General features: G+C 37.0%; 1 protein-coding gene across 1 annotated transcript; it reads left to right on the forward strand.

The window, feature by feature from the left end:
- Nucleotides 1-833: 833 nt before the first annotated feature.
- On the forward strand, nucleotides 834-4551 carry LOC131067228 (LRR receptor-like serine/threonine-protein kinase FLS2). The gene is made up of 2 exons (XM_058002185.2): nucleotides 834-3833; nucleotides 3941-4551. The coding sequence occupies exons 1-2, from the start codon at nucleotides 1211-1213 to the stop codon at nucleotides 4291-4293; spliced, it is 2976 nt and encodes a 991-aa protein (XP_057858168.2). The 5' UTR covers nucleotides 834-1210; the 3' UTR covers nucleotides 4294-4551.
- Nucleotides 4552-20607: the final 16056 nt, after the last annotated feature.

Here is a 20607-nt window from a genome sequence, read left to right on the forward strand (position 1 = left end):
ACATAATGAATAATTTAATATAAATATTAATATACTAATTATATTATTATAAAATCTTTTTTTTTTATATATATATACACTAAGATTTATAATTTAATTTACAATTTAACTTATCAATTTAGTTTATATACCAGTAAGATAAAATAAAAACAATAACAAAAATAATTATAATTTTTCCGTTGCCTAAAAATTATCCTCTAAAAAACTACCAAAATTATAATACAAATGAAAATATTAAAATCAAACACTAACTTGAATTTCAAAGAAATTTAGTTTCCTAATTTGAATAAATGATTGCAATTATAGAAGACTATTTTTTTTTTTTAAATAAGAATTTTGTGAATCTATAGTCAATAGGAATTATTTTACAATATATATTATAATAATCTACATTAAACATGCAACTTTAATAAAATAATATAAATATAATCATCTTCAAAAGAAAGCTGATTGATGTGTATATCTATATATAAATATAATTGTACTAAAAAAAAATAAAAAAAATCATTATGATACGTATATAAAAATTCAACAATCTAACTTTTGAGTCAATTTGAAATCATCTTGTAACATTAAAAACTCCCATCTATATAAAAATTCAACTAGGTGTCAAATCACTGTTTAGAATCGTTTGAAAATTTCCTTGTCATATGTGTGAACAGTTTCGTTATTTAGACAGTAGTGTGAATAAGCATATACTAGTTCACACGGATGAGACGAAACAATCGAAATCAATCATCAATCGATGGGGTTTTGTGCGGTTAAAAGATGATTCCAAGCAAAACATCCATGAATCCATATGCTACCAATGCTTTACCAAATAAAAATAGAAGACCGAACCAAATCTTTGTATCTTTCTATAATGGGAACAGATTACGGTTATCACGACGACTTCTAGTCGTTACCTCAAAAACAAACAGTTTTCAGATTAAAGTTGATGTGAGCTGCAGCCTGACGTGCTTACTTTGCCACTGAATTCTCGCAGCAGGTCTGGTCTACGCCGAGAACTTTTCCACTGGGAGATCTCTGACTAGAGACTTTCATTCAACTTTTTCTTTTTCTATCCCATTTCCTTCGCAATCCTTTGTCTATCGAGTCCTAGTGATTGTTTTGCTCTGAGAGGGAGTATAAACCCACTATTCCTACACACAAGAAAAACCACCAAGGCTCACAAGTGCACATAGGTACTTGTCTGCGTGATTTGCTCAGAATGCATAACTTCATCCGAGTTGTTTTATCGTTATGCCTGTTGGCATTGGTGAAGCTCAATGCGAGGGAGGTTGCGGCAGCAGGCTTAAATGGAAGTGAGAAGGATGTGGCTTCTCTAATGGAATTTAAGAATGCAGTTACGCAGGATCCACTTGCTGTGCTGCACAACTGGAACCAGAGCCTGCACTTTTGCAATTGGACGGGCATTCGCTGCAACACTGAAAAGTGGCGTGTTGTGGAAGTGGATTTAAGAAACAAGAGTCTGCACGGCGTGATCCCCCCCCCGTTGGGGAATTTGTCCTTCCTTCACTACCTTGATCTTTCCTTCAACAGAATTGGGGGCCAAATTCCCTCTGCTCTGGGGCGCCTGCGCCGCCTCCAAATTCTTTATCTTCACGCCAACCTGCTGGAAGGCTCTGTTCCTCATTCTCTTGGTAATTTGCGCAATCTCAAAGTCCTGGCATCTTGGGCGAATCGCCACTCAGGCAGCATTCCCGCGGCGTTGGGAAATTGTTCTATGCTTAGGCGTATTGATTTATCTGATAACGATTTGGAAGGTACAATTCCTTTCCAAATTGGGTCTCTCGCTAAGCTTAAGATTCTCCGTCTGGACAACAACCGAATCAGTGGAGAAATCCCACTTTCTGTGCTAAATTGCACAGAGTTGAGAAATCTTTCTTTGGTTAATAACTCGCTCAGTGGGGTGATTCCATCGGAGATAGGCGTCAAGCTTTCCAAGCTGGAGTACCTGCTTCTGCCACAAAATAAACTCAGCGGGGTGATTCCCAAATCACTGGGAAATTGCTCGAGGCTTTCTGTGCTTGAACTGGCGTGGAATAAAATGAGCGGCGTGATACCTGAGGAACTGGGTAATCTTCTCCGTCTGACCAACCTCAATCTGTTTTGTAATCATTTCGTGAGCGGAAGTGGAAGTGCGAATGGTGTTCCTATACTGAATGCACTTACGAACTGCTCCAAGTTGAAAAGGTTGGATTTGACAGACAATCATCTTGAAGGTACACTGCCTCCTTCTCTGGCTCTGCTGTCTCCGCTTCTCTCCATTTTCTCATTAGAAAGCAACCGCATAAGAGGCAACATACCTGAGCAGATCGGCAATCTCACAGGACTCACAGAATTGTATTTGGGTGGCAATTCCTTGGACGGAGCCATTCCCTCTGTGATAGCCAGGCTTCCCAATTTAGGCATGTTAAATCTCAGTCGCAACCAATTGGAAGGCCCCATTCCAATGGAATTAAGTAAGATGAAAAGCCTGGAATATATTATTCTGTACAACAATTCGCTATCTGGAACAATCCCCGAGAGCCTGGGGAGCCTTGAGGCTCTAAGACAACTGGACTTAAGCATCAACAAGCTGAACGGAAGCATACCGCCACAACTCGGAGGCTGCTCGAATCTTGAACTCCTAGATGTGTCATATAATCGTCTCACAGGAAGCATTCCTTTGGAGGTTGCCAGTCTTCATAATATTCAGTTTTATTTCAATCTATCCAACAACCAATTAACTGGGCCGATCCCTGGATCGCTTGGTGGAATGCAAATGGTGCAAGCAATTGACCTCTCTTCCAACAAGTTATCAGGTTCAATTCCTAATGGTCTTAGTAGCTGTGCAGGACTCGAGTACCTCAATCTGTCTCATAATGAGCTTCAAGAAACTTTTCCAGCATCTTTTGGCAACCAACTGAAAAGCCTTCAAGACATTGATTTTTCTTACAATAATTTATCAGGGCCACTTCCAACGTCTCTGGCGAACCTGGAAAGTGTTCAGCATTTAAACTTGTCATACAATCGCTTCTCAGGACAAGTCCCCTGTTTTGGAGCATATAAGCGGCAGAGCATGAAATCTTTTTTGGGGAATCTCCAGCTGTGTGGGAATTGCTTGGGTTTGCAAGATTGTTCTTTGCGGAAGCCAAGCAGAGGCCATAGCAGTGCCCACAAAAGGAAACTGGTGCTCCTGATTGCCATCCTTGGTTCCTCTGCTTTGTCTTGCTTTGCTGCTTTAGGATTTTGGATATGCTTCAGAAATAAGAGAAGGCCGAGTAATTTAATGCAAAAAGAAGATCTGAGCAGAGCAACCGAAGGTTTCAATCCTAGGAACATAATAGGAAGTAGTGGCCTTGGAAAAGTTTACAGAGGCGTTCTTCCAGACGATAAGGTCGTGGCTATCAAAGTTCTTACTCCCAGGCGCCTAGAAGCAGACGATTGTTTCCAAAGAGAGTGCCAGACACTACTAAAAGTTGCGCATCCTAATTTGGTGAAGATAATAGCTTCATGCGCGGAGGCAGATTTCAAAGCTCTGGTATTACAATTCATGCCAAACGGAAGCATGGACAGACACTTGCACAGAGGCTCAATTGATAACAGTGAGGTTGAAGTCCTGAGTTTGAGGAAGAGATGGGAAATTCTGTATGAAGTAGCGCGTGGGATTTCATACTTACATGATGAATGCTCTCCAGCCATTGTACACTGTGACATTAAACCACAGAATGTGCTTCTGGACGGAAGCATGAGAGCTCGTGTTGCAGATTTTGGAATCGCCCAACTGGTGAGCGATGAATCCGCTATTACCTCGACTTTGAGAGGATCTTTCGGTTACATTGCACCTGGTAAGTAATTGTACCGTATTAAGCAATTCATTTAGTTCCCCTTTAAGAGTGCTGAAGAGTGAATGGAATGTAAATGTTAATTCTTTAATAGTTTAATGTTTATGCAGAGTATGGAATGGGAGGAAGGATTTCCGTGAAAGGAGACGTTTACAGTTATGGCGTGGTGGTGCTGGAGACGCTTACTGAAAAGAGGCCGACGAATCCAATGTTCGGCAGTGGATTAACTCTGCCTGCATGGGTTTCTCAATCATTTCCTCACAGTTTGGGAGACGTTGTTGCAGCGGGTGTAGTTGAAGAGATGGGGCCAAACAGGCGATACGGAACTTCCATGATTGAGGAATTGCTAAAACTGGGGCTCTCCTGCACCTCTCAACTTCCACACCAGAGGCCATCCATGGCGGAAGTACTCACCGTGCTTCAGAACGTACGTCAAATCTTAGATAGCCAGGTCGTGAGTTAAATGTTTCTTTCCTGCTGAATCGGCCTTAAATAGCCATTTGTGCCTTGTGGTACACGAACCTCTCTATAGCTTTTCACAGGCATTGTAAGCACAAATCAAGACTTTGTGGTCAGTAACCAGATTGTACCGGCTTTAAAGTCAAACTTAAATAGTGCTGTCAGTCGATTTCATCGTGATGGACTAGTCTCTCAAAATCGTATTTAGGTATTTCAAATCACTATTAATTTTTTATGGTAAGAGTCCAACAATTCTCATGTTTCTAATTGTCTTTCATTCTCATGTTCTAATTGTCTTTCATTCTTTGTTCATTTAATGGTTCAATTATTAATTTTAAAGAAAAAAAGAAGTGACAACTAAAAGTCCATTAATAAATTTCACATGTATCAATAGTCATCCATTTGTACCCTCCACTAGTTAAAGTTTGTAGACTTTAATAGGAGTTGTGAAACTTTATTGGTACCTATAGCACATGACTACTTTGAACATTTGTGCATAAGTATTGACAATTTTTTAGGTAGTTGTAGTACATGGTTATTGGGACATCTTTAACTAAGTATTGAGCAATACTTCTAAATGACCATTTTTTGATCCTTGTGTGCATAACTAATCCCACAACATTCGTCTTTACAAGCTGGAAGCCAGAATAATAGCTATAAGCAGTTAACTTGCATACAAAGACAACAATTGTTTTTGTCAAAATCCAATATATCGTTTAGAATCCAGAGACGCACAAAGTTAGCTATAATGACTACATGGGCTCTTCCCCTACTTGTCAAGTACCATACATTTTGGTTTTTCGTACACATGTTCAAATATGAGGTCACATCAACATGCTTTTTGTTGAGGTGTTCAAAATGGTCCCAAAAAAAGTAAGACTAATAGTTGTGCACTAAGTCATGTTTAGTTGGTGGGCTAATGTGGCATCACATAACAACTTGCTTTTTAGTTTAATATGGTATCTATATATATTTTTTGTTAATTTTCTTTTATAATTTTCAAAATCTAATTTATTAGATTTGGGTGTGTGCAAGATCATGAGAGGTCAAAAAGTGATGATAGGAAAAACATGTGTTTCTCATTTTACTAAAAATGTGAAAATCCGCTTTGAACTTTTACTTGGGTTAGGTAATCATACATGCAACCATGGCAACAACCAAAGCGGAATGAATAAATGAATATCCATTAGCAATTGCACAATAAAAAATAAAAAACATAAATATAATATATATATTATATGGCCTCCTCCATGTAGGTAAGTAACCTTCTTTCTCTTTGTTTCTTGGTTCATTTAATGCTTTTTCCTCACGTTTCGTGTAGAAGGCTTAGGGTAGTAAATGCTCTATAACTTGTCGTGTTGTATCCGCCATAATGGATGGCAACCTGCCTTATGTGAACCCTTTAAATGGGAATGTGAAATCTACGAAGGCCAAATCTTTTAAAGTTGCCTTGGTAGACAAATTGCTTGACATTCCTTTGTCGACGAGATTTGAAATAGTCGCAGATAACCCCTTGGAAGGTAATGGAAATGTAGGAGGAGGAGAAGGTAAGCAACATACCAGTCCCTTTACCAAGCTTTCTATCATTCCAAATTGAGAAATGAACACTATTTTAATAGAGGAAAAATCTATACTTTCTTATACTAACATTTTTTTAGTGGTTGTGGATACTAATAAAATCTCGACCCACAAGTTTTTAGATGAATGACTTAATAATGTATGGGTTAAATAATTAGGGTTACAATTTTCATTTTGTAGAATGTTGCATAAAGGGCTTTTCATAAAATCTAAAAAAAATGCAGTAGAGAGGTAGTATTGGACTGTAGGGAATTGCACATTTAGATCCATTCATTGGTTGTTTGATGCGGTCAATGATGCAATCATGGCTCTGTCATGCCCCCACTGGATTGCCATTAAAGACCTTCACCTTCTTTTGTGGAATTTTATTTCATAGATGCTTGAGTCAGGGGGGAAATTTTTGAGAATGGATAATACCTAGATGGTTCTTCCCCATATGGATGGTAGAGTTTTAATCTCTATCACCCCCGACCATGATATCTTGAGGTTTATAGAAGTGCACATTGAGGATGAGTCGATTACCTGTATGGTTGAGGTACTCGACGATATCAATGCCTACTTCTTCTGTAGCCATGAAGGCCACATTTGAAGGAACGGTGCCTTCCTTATGCATCACGAATTGCTTGGTAAATTTATAGTTGGGGCCAACCTTAATTACAAAGGCAAAAATGATCTTGATAACACCCTGAGCAATGAGACAGCTTCGATCCTTCTAACACAACTTGAACTGGTGTGTGATGGGAATAAAAAAGAACCAATTGTTGAACACTTGAAGTCTCTACAAGAGGTCATACGAGTTGTAATCAAAGGCTCCCTAACCAAGCTTCTTGTTGTTGATGAGAACCTTCATTTTAGTAAGTTCAATGCGGACCCTCCCCACCCCACTCGAAGATTTATGTTTCCCTTTCCCAAATTAAGGAAGAATCACAGGCGAATTTGGGATAGTTCTCTATGCCCAAGTCTCGTAAAGTTTGGAAGAGAAACACCCAACAATTGGTGTTAGAGAAAATTTGGAAGTATCAATCTAACATGATGGAGGTGAGTCCTGAATGCACAAATTATGGTAACACCATTACCCCTACTTGTGATTCCCCCCAACTTGACTTTGTCTCTCTCTACTAGAACCTTCTATGATCAATATCTTGAATAAGGGTAGAGATTCTTTTGTTAAATCAATGATTAGAGATCTTGAGAGTAAGAGTTTTAGTAATTTGAAAGTAAATGAACCAGGTGGTCTTGTTAACCCCTTGGGGAAAATTGTCCCATTAAGAACTGATAATAGTTTTATCTCCCTCTTTGATGCTTTTATTGAGGCCTCACACACCTCAAAGATATGAGGTTATTCTATTTCTTCTCCCCAAGGGGAAAATCAGACTAATATTCATGATTCTTCTCCTATTTCTATCTCCCCTAATCCCAAACATCCTAATGTTGGGCTTAACGAAATCATCTCTCCAACATCCCCAAATTCTAGAGGTGGAATGGATTCCCCCAAGGCCAATTTGACCAATGCAAATCCCATTGTGGGATGCGAAATCACAAGTGGCTCTCTAGACCTTGCAATAGTACCTTATTGTAAGGAAGACTCCAATATGGATGTGGAGGATCTCGAGCAGAGCTCAAACACTCTTTCCAGTGACAGTGTTAGTATTGGGGAGCAGTCTCCCGAAATGAATATTGAGATGTCCTTAGTAAAGGATAACTTAGACAGACTCATTCCGGCTGGGAATGATCAATTTGCTATTTTAAGGAAGAAAAGGGGAAGATCTAAATCTACTTTGTCTCCCCTTCCGAAAAAGAAAGACAAGAATAAGGAATTGCCCAAGTGTTTTGATAGCTTCAAAGCTGCCATGGATATCATGTTTCAATAGTTTCTAAATGGAGTTGAATTGCATATCTTGGAATGTTGGGGGATTTGAATCCTATATAGGAAATACATTGTGAAGACATTCTTTAGGCAATGAAAACATGTGGAAGCCATGTTTTTGCAAGAAGTCAAGGCCACCAATTTTACCCTGGATGTCAACCTAAGGTATATCTGGAAGATGGTACTCAATTTGTCACTAGGCATACCAAAGACAAGAGGGGGGGGAGGGTTATTCTCCTAGATAACAAATGGAAAATTTTCTTTCTAAATTTGGGGCCTACCCATGTAATAGGGTCGTTTGGGTCAACATTAATTACAATGGCTCAAAATTAGGTCTCTACTCTTTATATGTTTCAAATGATTATAGAGAAAGAATTGATCTTTGGAAGTGGCTCTATGATTTGCCTGATATACCTTGGCTATTAGGAGGAAACTTCAGCATGGTTGAGCATTAGGAGGATAAAGTTGGAGGTTTGAACATTGAGTAGAAAGGTATTCATGGTGTAACTACCAGAAATGAAAGAAAATGATTTACTATTACCTAGATAGATTTTACACTAGTCACGATCATTTCTCTTTCAAGTAGGATGAGGAAGGTATAACTGTTAGAGTATGTCCTTACACCGTCTTAGATCATCATCCCATTAGGGATTTAATCAATATGAACAACTCTACAAGCATTCCCCTAGTTCAAAAAGACAACTTTATTCTCAACACTAATCTATTTAAGAACTAGGATATCATGAGTACACTTTATATGATTAGACAATTCAAAAATTGGGACAATAATGAATGCTTTTCCATTAATAAATGGAACAAGAAAGTGAATAGATGGAAAGTCTTATTTCAGACTGTAGGAAAGAAGCTGGCTAAGGATAGTAGGAAAGAAGAAAAAGAGCTTAATGACAGGTTACTCTTCGTTGACGTTTGTGTGCAATTGGACCCGTCCAATAGTGTAGCTATGGAATGCTTAGTACTCACCAGGATCTAATTGAGGAAGCTCCAAAATAATAAAATTCAGGGCCTTAAGGTAAGGGCTAGAGCTAACTAGCTACTCCAATGGGATAAGGGCTCCAAGTTTTTCTTCAATATTTTGAGACATGAGGAGTTTAGGGAGAGAATTGATATAATTTAGGATGATGGTCAAGAATTGGTTGATAATGGGAGCATTAAAAATGTCTTCCTCAATTACTACTCTACCCTCTTCTCCTTTTTAATATTCCTCAGCGAGCAAGCAGGAGGCTAGGGAGACATGCAAAAAGATCATCTCGATGAAGATCTTTGAAGAGGAGACTATGTTTCTTAAGGAACCAGTCACAAATTGTAAAGTTCTGATGCCAATAGTTAGAAAGATGAGGGGGGGGGGGGTGAATCATACAAACTTAATCTTCAATATATTCAACAGATTCAACCTCAGTAGCTTATACTTTAGAATATGTAACCAAAACTATAAAAACATTCAAACTTATGAACAGATAACATCACAACACATATAACACCAGATTTAACGTGGAAACCCAAATAGGGAAAAACCACTGTGGGATTTTGGACCCACTAAGAAATATACCCTTCTAGAGTATGCTCGGTTAAAAGCAAATCCTGTTAAAGATTACAAACACATTGCTAGATGTGACCTGGTTAAGGGATTTCCCTCAGACTTGTTAGAGTCTTGCACTTTGTTAGAAGTGACTTTGTCAAAGGATTTCAAACACTCATTTATAATGTTACCTTGGTAGAGGGTTTACAAATAAGACTGTTAAGTCCACTCGGTTAAGAGATTTTCTGTCACTTACAAAATAAACGACAGTAATAAAATATATCTGCAACTTCACATCTGAAATGCTAAAGCAGATTCTATTTGCTCAAAACAATCTTGTCATAAGTCTTATCTAGTCCCTTGTTGGGCTTGCTGGGCTTCTCAATCTTCTCTTCAATCAGATCTTCAAGCTTCTGAGCTCGGCAAACAATCCTGTAGCATCACTGTGCATAGATTTGCCTGCTTCCATTGTTTATCAACAATTCCTTATTTATAAACATTTTTCTAACCGCTTAATCTCCTTGAACACATTTCCCATGATCAATCTTAGCCATCAGAACATCAATCTTGACTAGGTTCAATGTATCCTTCGATCTGAAAACGTTTTACCTCGCCTTGGAACTTGTAGTCCTTCCTAGGAACTTGTGCTAGCTTTCTGCAGTTCAATCTGTGTTGTAGATCTTCCTCTTGATTTTCCATTGCCGTAGATCCTTAAAAAACTTCTTGCGCGACATACCAATCATTTATTCATCTCTAGCTCATTAGCATCCTTCATTAAATAATGCTTTTATTCATCCAATGTGGTCTATTATAACTCGGTTGTTACTCGGTTAATACTAAACTTCACTCGGTAGACATTCTGCCTTCTTTAACCAATATCGATAACCTTAGGGTTTACTGACTAGGTACCTTAGGGTTTACCGACTAGGTTCTTTGCTCGGTGACATGGTACAATATTAAACTTATAATCAATAACATGTGTAGGATATCAAAACAATCAAAACAACATGATCTCATCATTGTCTAACTCGGTAATAGTTGCCCATTGAATAACTTATTTCTCCCCTTTATTATCACATTCTTTATGTGTCACTTATCGACCTCTTAATACTCATCAACACATACTTCTCAAGATATGGCAACATCATACTAAATCAAAAAATCAATTTCTTGACATCAATGACAAAATAATATTATAAAGACAGTAATCATCCTTCTTTAGTTATATCAACAATCTCCAACAACCTTCTCAATATCCTTATTGAAATGCCAACAATCTCCTTTCTATTGTAATGCCAACAATCTCCCCCTTTGGCATTGATGGCAAAACCAACAATTAAATGGTAATACCAACTTGATTTTCCATTGATTCGAATTTAGATTGCTGTTAGACTTCTCCTGTTATCCTTGAGCTGTTAAAATCTTCTCCTGACCGTATTCTCCCCTGTCATTAGTCTTCTATGATATTCTCCATTTAGTCTTCTCCCCCTTTGAAAACAATGCCAAAAGGAAAAACTAATTCATGATTTCTTCCCCTACGAAGTGATTTGCCTTGATGTGTTACACATGTATCATCTCAGTCTCGGTCAGAGCAACTTGTCTCTATTCACTATATCCTGCACACCTTTAGAAAACCTCCTAAAGTGCGTAAATCAACATCAATCCACAAATAATATTCTATAGAGTCATCAAATTGATGCTTTCACTGAACTCTGTCAGTGAGTAGAAGATAGGGGTAGGACCCCTAACTTGCTTCTGAGATACTCAAAAGTGTCCCTTGGTAGTGGCTTTGTGAAGATGTTTGCTATTTTCTCCTTTGAATTGATATATTCCAGCACAACTTTCTTCTCTTGAACTTCTTCTCTGAGATAATGATACTTTATAGAGATATGTTTTGTCTTAGAGTGCATTACCGGATTCTTTGAAATGTTAATGGCACTAGTATTATCATAGAATATAGCTACTAGCTCAGTAACTTTCTCATTTATACCTTCCAACAGTTTCTTGATCCATGCTATATTGGTATAATTCAATGCTGCAACAACATATCTAGCTTCAACTGTTGACTGTGAAATGCATCCTTGTTTCTTGCTAAGCCAACTTACTAGTCTATCACCCAGAAAGAAAGCTCCACCACTTGTGCTTTTCCTGTCATCAATGTTTCCTGCCCAATCAACATCAGTATAAACTTTTAAATCAAAATCATTCCTCTTTTCATATACTAAGCCATAATCTTCAGTGCCTCTCAGGTATCTAAAAATTCTCTTGATTGCTGTCATATGGATTTCTTTGGGATTTGCAGAAAATCTTGCAACTATTCCTACTGCATGTGCTATATTTGGCCTGTTGTGAATAACATATTGCAACTTTCCATTCATAGATCGGTAAAGTGTCTCATCAACAGATGCAGATTCATCATTCTTTGATAGTTTACAGTTAGTAGTCATAGGAGTACTTACATATTTAGAATCCTCCATTCCAAATTTCTTCAAGATTTCCTTTATGTACTTGGATTGAGTAATGAAAATCTCATCTTTCATTTGCAGTATCTGTAAACCTATAAAATACTTTATCTCACTGATTAATGACATCTCAAATTCTTTGCACATTTCATTTCCAAAGTTCTTGCATAGGGAGTCATTACCAAAAAAAATAATATCATCAACAAATATGGCTGAGATCAGTATTCCATTGTCCTCATCATTCTTCATGTACATATTGCTATTTTCACTTGTTCTTATAAATCCAATCTTGATCAAATAAGAGTGCAGTCTTTAATACCATGCTCTAGGTGCTTGTTTCAGACCATATAAAGCTTTGTTCAATTTACATACCTGATCTTTACTCCTGTCTTCAACAAATCCTTCAGGCTATTCAATATAAACTTCTTCTTCTAGTATACCATTCAAAAATGCAGATTTAACATCCATTTGATATACCTTGAAATTTTTGAAAGCAGCATATGCCAACAATGTTCTTACTCCCTCAAGTCTAGCCACAGGTGCAAAAGTCTCACCATAATCTATTCCTTCTTCTTAAGCGTAACCTTTGCAAACTAGTCTTGCTTTGTTTTGAATGACCTCACATTTTTCATTTAGCTTGTTTCTGAAAATCCACTTTGTACCGATTACATTTTTGTCCTTTGGTCTTGGGACCAATGTCCATGTTTCATTCTTCTTGATTTGATCAATCTCTTCTGTCATAGCATTTACCCAGTCTTCATTGTTGAATGCGTCTTTTACTATTCTCGGTTCAAATTCAGATATCAGACATGTATTCTGTCTCAGTTTGTTCCTTGTCATCACTGGATCATCCTTATCTCCTATAATTTGACTTGATGCATGATTTCTTCTGACATATTTGGCTAATAGAGGCTCGGTAGGCTCTGTATGATCTTCTTCATCACTCGGTAACAAGATATTATGTTCATTTTCTTCAGCAACTTTCTCGGTAGGATTTTTCGGTTGAACATAAACAAATTCTTCATAATTTTCTGGTTCTTTGGAATTTCCTTCATCATTTCTTTTTGCAAATTCATCAATTTTCACATTTGCACTTTCTACTATTTTGTTAGATGATTTGATCAAACATTTAAATGCTTTACTTCTAGAAGAATAACCAAGAAATGTTCCTTCCTCGCTTTTCTGATCAAACTTTCCATTTCTGTCATCTTTGTGAACTTAACATCTACTTCCAAATATTTTAAAATAACTTACATTAGGTTTCTTGTCATACCAGATTTCATATGGTGTCTTCATAGTTCCTTTCTTTTGTTGTACTCGGTTCAGGGTGTAAACTGCAGTGCTGATTGCTTCTCTCCAAAATGTTTGAGGTACCCTCTTTTCTATCATTAAGGTTTTGGCACAATCTACAATTGATCTGTTTCTTCTCTCAGCTATCCCATTTTGCTGAGGTGTTCTTGGTGCAGACACTTGCCTTTTTATACCATGATCATTGCAGAATAAGTTAAATTCATCAGAAGTGAACTCTCCTCTATCAGATCTAAGACATTTCAGCTATCTTCCTGTTTCATTTTCAACTCTTTCCTTGTACCATTTAAACATTTGAAAAGCTTCTAATTTTTCTTTTAAAAACATAACTGACATCATCCTTGAGTAATCATCCACAAATAATATGAAATATTTATCACCATAATAACTTTGAACTTTCATGGGACCACAAAGATCAGTGTGTACTAGATCTAAAATTCCTTTAGAAGTGTAGGACTTACTTGTAAAGCTTGATCTTGTCATCTTACCCATCTGGCATGCTCGACATAAAGCATTCTCAGGTTTTTCCAGGCTCAATAGACCTCTTACTCGGTGCTTCTTACTTATTTTGATCAGATTATCAAAATTTACATGACAAAACCTTTTATGCCATAACCAAATATCTTCTATTTTTGTATATAAACATTTATTCCGAGTTGAGTCAAGATGAAATGTATTACCTTTTGTTTGTGTCCCAGTAGCAGCCAACTTTCCATGTTTGTCATGAACTTTGACACATCCCTTCTGGAATTCTATTCGGTATCCTGTATTGTTTAGCTGAGCTACACTCAACAAATTGTATTTCAAACCTTCAACCCAGTATACATCATCACATTTAGCATTGTCAAGAAGTTTTATAGATCCTTTACCTTTCACCGGACATGGTGCATCATTACCAAATCTTACATATCCTCCATCATAGTCTTCTAATTTAAGAAACTTGTGTTTATCACCGGTCATGTGATGTGAGCATCCACTATCTATGATCCAAGAATCATTATTATTTATGTGAGATATTAGGGCTTTTTCTTCATACCTTTATTCATCTGATCCATCTTTAATAGCCACATAAACAACTTCCTCTCTATCAGTTTCATTAGATTTATCATCATTGGATTCCTGATCAGCTACTAGGCATGTCTTTCTGTCTCTCCTTCTGAAGTCTCGGTGTCCTTTGTATTGGTTGTCTTTCTGCTTGTTATCTCGGTATTCTCTCTTTTCACTAGATTCTTTGTCAGGGCAGTTAGAAGTCATATGTCTTATTCTATCATAGTTAAAACATTTTAAAGGTAGCTTTCCTTTATACTTACCTTTTCCTCTCGGTAACCTTCTAGCTAATAATGCTTCAAACTCTTCTTGCTTTTTTATTTCTTCATATAGTTTGTGTACCTCTTCCATGTTTTTGCGAAATCTTTCACTTGCTCCACTGTGATTTCCTTTAGTATACTTATACATTCTATCATTGTAATAATCAAATTCACCAATATGAAAAGAACTGAATGCAGATTCTACTTTATTTACCGAAGACCCACTGTTATCAAAATTACTTAACTCAAATACATGTAGCTTACCAATAGTAGCATCCAAAGAAATTGACATATTTGGTACAGACCTTAGTTCATTGATTGCAGAGAATCGAATGGCATAAGCAGGTAGAAGTGTTCTAAGCAACTTACTTGTTACATCCTTTTCTTCAATAGTTCCTCCTGCTCCTTTGATTTGATTGACAATCTCCTTTAACCTTGTACTGTATTGGGTTATGTTCTCACCTTCATTCATTCTCATGGATTCAAGTTGACCTCTTAGGCTATCTACTTTTTCTCTTTGAACATGTTCATCACTGCCATACACAGATATGAGCTTGGTCCACATTGCTTTTGCATCATTACAACCTTCTAGATCATTAAACTTTGAGTCGGTCAATGCTGATGTTATTTCAATCATAGCTTGAATATGTTCTTGCTTTGCCTTTATTTCTTCCAAGGTCATCGGGTTGGTGCTTGGTGGTATGTAATCATTCTCCAAATAATATGTTGCATATTCTCCAATTCTTGATAAATGCAGCTTCATCCTTTTCTGCCATGTGGAGAAACTTGACTTGTTCAACTTTGGTGCATCCCTTTTATACATCTTCGGATCTTTGCCTCAAGTACCTTTCAACTTTTCTTCCGGAGTCCATAGCTCTGATACCAATTGTAAATTTTTGATGCCAATAGTTAGAAAGAGGAGAGGGGGGGGGGTGAATCATACAAACTTAATCTTCAATATATTCAACAGAATCAACCTCGGTGTAACCAAAACTATAAAAACATTCAAACTTATGAACAGATAACATCACAAAACATATAACACCAGATTTAACGTGGAAACCCAAATAGGAAAAAACTATTGTGGGATTTCGGACCCACTGAGAAATATACCCTTCTAGAGTATGCTCGGTTAAAAGCAAATCCTATTAAAGATTACAAACACATTGCTAGATGTGACTTGGTTAAGGGATTTTGCTTAGACTTGTTAGAGTCTTGCACTTTGTTAGAAGTGACCTTGTCAAAGGATTTCAAACACTCATTTAGAATGTTACCTTGCTAGAGGGTTTACAAATAAGACTATTAAGTCCACTCGGTTAAGAGATTTTCTGTCACTTACAAAATAAACGACAGTAATAAAATATATCTGCAACTTCACATCTGAAATGCTAAAGCAGATTCTATTTGCTCAAAACAATCTTGTCATAAGACTTATCTAGTCCCTTGTTGGGCTTGCTGGGCTTCTCAATCTGTTCTTCAATTAGATCTTCAAGCTTCTGAGCTCGGTAAACAATCCTGTAGCATCACTGTGCATAGATTTGCCTGCTTCCATTGTTTATCAACAATTCCTTATTTGTAAACATTTTCTAACCGCTTAATCTCCTTGATCACATTTCCCATGATCAATCTTAGCCATCAGATCATCAATCTTGACTAGGTTCAATGTATCCTTCGATCTGAAAACGTTTTACCTCGCCTTGGAACTTGTAGTCCTTCCTAGGAACTTGTGCTAGCTTTTTGCAGTTCAATCTGTGTTGTAGATCTTCCTCTTGATTTTCCATTGCCGTAGATCCTTAACAAACTTCTTGCGCGACATACCAATCATTTATTCATCTCCAGCTCATCAACATCCTTCATTAAATAATGCTTTTATTCATCCAATGCGATCTATTATAACTCGGTTGTTACTCGGTTAATACTGAACTTCACTCGATAGACATTCTACCTTCTTTAACGGATATCGATAATGTTAGGGTTTACCGACTAGGTACCTTAGGGTTTACCGACTAGGTTCTTTGCTCGGTGACATGGTACAGTATTAAACTTATAATCAACAACATGTGTAGGATATCAAAACAATCAAAACAACATGATCTCATCATTGTCTAACTCGGTAATAGTTGCCCATTGAATAACTTATTTCTCCCCTTTATTATCACATTCTTTCTATGTCACTTACCAACCTCTTAATACTCATCAACACATACTTCTTAAGATATGACAACATCATACTAAATCAGAAAATCAATTTCTTGACATCAATGACAAAATAATATTATAAAGACAGTAATCATCCTTGTATTGAAATGCCAACAATCTCCAACAACCTTCTCAATATCCTTATTGAAATGCCAACAATCTCCTTTCTATTGTAATGCCAACAAAAGGAAATCTTTAAGGCTATCGGTGCCTTTAATATGATAAGGCCCCTAGCCTAGATGGTCTACCAGTTGGGTTCTATAAAGCAACTAAGGATTGGATAGCCAGTGGCCTCCTTCAACTTTATGAAGATGAGTTTAACATAGAATCTCTAGGTGCGGAAGTTAATAGAGGAGTGATTAAATTGCTCACCAAAGAAGGAAATAAGTCTCTCATATGGAACTAGAGACCTATCAAACTGCTAAATGTATCTTACAAGATAATTACAAAGATTATATCCCTAAGGCTTGTTAATATTCTGCCAAAATTTGTGAGTAACACTCGAACGATATTTATCAACTTAGGAAGATACATTCTTGAGAACCTCATTACAAGTTTGAAAGCTATGTATTGGGTAAAATGAACCAACCAAACCACTGCCATGTTCTTATTAGACTTTGAAAAAGCATATGGCCTTGTTGAATGGAATTTCTTGATTATAATGCTTGAGAGAATTGGCTTTCCTACGAAATTTTGTCATATGATTTGGGTCCTACTAAAGGATGCCTCTGCCCAAGTTGAAATTAATGGCTCTTGAACTACCAGTTTCACCCTGGGAAGATCTATAAGACAAGGATGCCCATTAGATCCTGCTTTATTTATTTTTGCTTTAGATGCCATTTTCTACTTTCTCACACACTCATCATATTTTCCAAGGATTAGTGGGATCTCATTTCCCAGTAAGGAGGACTTGATTAACATTCTGTTTGCAGATGGCACAAAATTTTTCTTGGAACTGGAGAAGAAGAATATGGAATCCTTAATAACAAAATTGGAACTTTTTTATAAGGCATATGGTGCTAAGATTTATGCTAGTAAGTCCATTTTATTAGGTTGGGAGAATTCCCCACTAGGATTGTTTAGAAAGTACAATCTCCAGTGGGGAGGACCTAGCAAATGAGTCAAGCATCTTGGTAACCCTTTTGAAGTCCACCCCTACCTAAAAGACATGTGGTTGTGCATTAAATGAAAGATAGAACATAAACTAGGTAAGTGGAACACACAATATCTTTCTATGGCCGGTAGGTAACAAGTATGTCAAAAAATCATATCTTCCTACAATGTATACTAGGCATCTGTTTGACTATTTAGTGATTATTAGATAAATGATATCCAAAAATAGATTAGGAAATTTCTTTGGTCTGATGGAAAAGGCAGTAGAAAGTGCCATTCAGTTAATTGGAAGTGGTGTTGCGTGAGGAAGAATTTGGGAGGATTAGGTCTTAAAGATCTCAAACTACAAGAAGTTTCTCTTGCTACAAAATGGATGTTTCATGCACTTGATGGTAATAAACCATGGGAGGTTCTCATCGGGAATAACATCAGCTTATCTATACCTAAGAAAGATAAATTGTGGAAATCTCCCCCCTTTAATGATCTAATCTCTGGAAAATTTATTGTGTCTCCTTCCAGCTCCAATGTATTCAAGGCCACATGTAAGGCCTGAGAGGCCATCCAGATTATAGTCTCCTGCAATGAGACTTACATTGGAAATAACACCTTGTATGGAAAAAAATCCATTTGGTGGAACCTTTTGCACAAAGGAAAACAACTTGCCCTCTTGCAAGGATTCCCAACTAAAAGTTGGAATAGTAAAGGTATCAAATATTGTAATGATATTATCCATGATGGCTAGTTGATACCTTGGTCCACCCTCAGTCAAAAATCTCACCTCCCTCCCTCCAATTGGAGGACCTATTCCATCTTGAGAGGCACATTCCTCTCTTTTTCTTCCCAAGCACTACATTGTGGATTTTGATAGATTTAAATCATTTACTTAGAATGATGGATCTTCTCTCTTGAATGTTAAAGCTAAAGTTGTGTATGATTCTCTCCACTATAACATTGATCTTATTAATTATCTTAATAATGTTTGGAATGTTAATATTTATAATGAAAAGTTTTTGGTACTATTTGGGATAGTTATATTATTACCAAAAGGAAATGCTTCACTTGGCTATTACTGTTGCAAAGATTACCCATTAAGAATTATGAGCATGGAAGAGATGTTTGTAACATTTGCATAGTTCTAGAAATAGTTTCTCACAATTGTTTTTGAATGCATAGTGGCCAAGGAGATCTGGAATTTATTTGATCTCAGGTTGTGCAACAATATTTCTATTCATGATATTATATATAGTCATATTAAGGGTTTAAAAAAGGATTCTTATTTTTTATGGTTTATTCTTTCTAGTGAAATACTTTGGCAAATTTGGATTCTTAGGAATGAAGATAAATATCAAGGGAATAGTAGGTTGCTTACCAAGTCATTTAGAAGAATTACCTTTCTTGATGTTGCCTCGTAGGTTACCCTAGTGCTGAAACTAGACAAGAAGAAGTTTGAAAGGTTCCTAGAAGATGACAACATCAAAATTTATAGCTCAGAACTCTCACATGGATATACATGGTTCCAGTTCAAAGGAGAAACAACCCCATTTATAAACACATTAGAGACATTCATGCAGGATCTCAATGAAAGTTGCAAAATTGATAGGCTCCAACAAAGGCAATCAACTAAGAACATGGAATAACCAATGGAACCTCCTCCATTGGCAATTTTGCATACCATCTGGATGGATGGCCCAAGGGGTTGGAACTCCTACGTTGAAGAATTTCAAACCACACAGTAGGGCAGTGCTATTGGGGTGTTTTGTGTTTAGAGGGATGTATCTTGTTTCCAATTAAATACTATACCAAATGTGTATATGTCTCATGATTATGATATAATATGTATATTGTCAAACTTTTCGAACCTCATATAATATTTTTTTGATAAATTGAATTGATAAGGCCATATTTGATGCAGGAACATCCCTAGTTCTTAGCAATCTTGCATCAAACCAAAATATTTCCTTTTTGTTTTGCTTTCTATTTTGTAGTTTCAGCATTTCATTAGCATTTTCTGGCATTGGCTCGCCGGATCTTGAGGAGTTGGATTTTGGCTTGAGGACTTGATCATCTTCCTTATTCCTAAACCATGGAGCATTTGGATCATTTTCCGACAAGTTATCGATTCCGGTTTCTGAGATAGTTTTCTAGCACCAGAACCAGTTGGACCTATTTGCTTTGGTGAATCTACCGGATCCCTTATGTAGCTTACAGAGCCCTGAGCATTGATTTTGATGTTCCTTGGCATGTGGCTGACCTTCCGTTTGATCTGCACTTCATCCTTTGGATTTTCCAGAGGAATCTCTTTGGCGGAGGCCGACCTTGTTGGTTTTACACATTTGGTTTTTTCTCTTCGACATTGATCCTTTTGGGCTGACCGGATCCCCTTGGATCGTTTAAATCATTGTAACTGAGTAGTAGAATAGAGATCAGAGGAAATATAGAGCATATAAGTTAGATCTAGAAGTTTTGAGGTCTCGATTGTGATCTGTTCTATAATTGAGCATGTTTGTAGTAGGCCAGTGAGCCTAATCTTGTATCCCAGATGTTATCGATTGCTTGTAATCAGTTTTCATGATTTAATTCATTTAGTTCTGCACTACCTCCATCATATCCTCGTGTTTTCATTGTGTTTACTCTTGCTAGCCAGTTCAGACCGATCTCTTTGAGGTCCCTCCTAATTGGTGACTGCACCAAATGGTATCAAAGTGGACTTTATTTTGGAGAATGTGTGGTCCTTAGAATTTTGTTTTGGGGTGGCAAATTGTGGATTCGACCTGCAGCTGCAAAGGATTGGCGTGAAGATGGTGCGAGGAGGAAATATGAATGGTGGAGCACATGGGAATGCAGAACTGATTGTGATGGAAATGTTGAGAGGAATTGCAGCCCGATTAGAAGCCATTGAGACGGTTCAGAGAAGAGGTTGACATATTGAAGATGTGAGTGAAGATGA

Source organism: Cryptomeria japonica, chromosome 3 (genome assembly GCF_030272615.1).
Source record: "Cryptomeria japonica chromosome 3, Sugi_1.0, whole genome shotgun sequence".
NCBI lineage: Eukaryota > Viridiplantae > Streptophyta > Pinopsida > Cupressales > Cupressaceae > Cryptomeria > Cryptomeria japonica.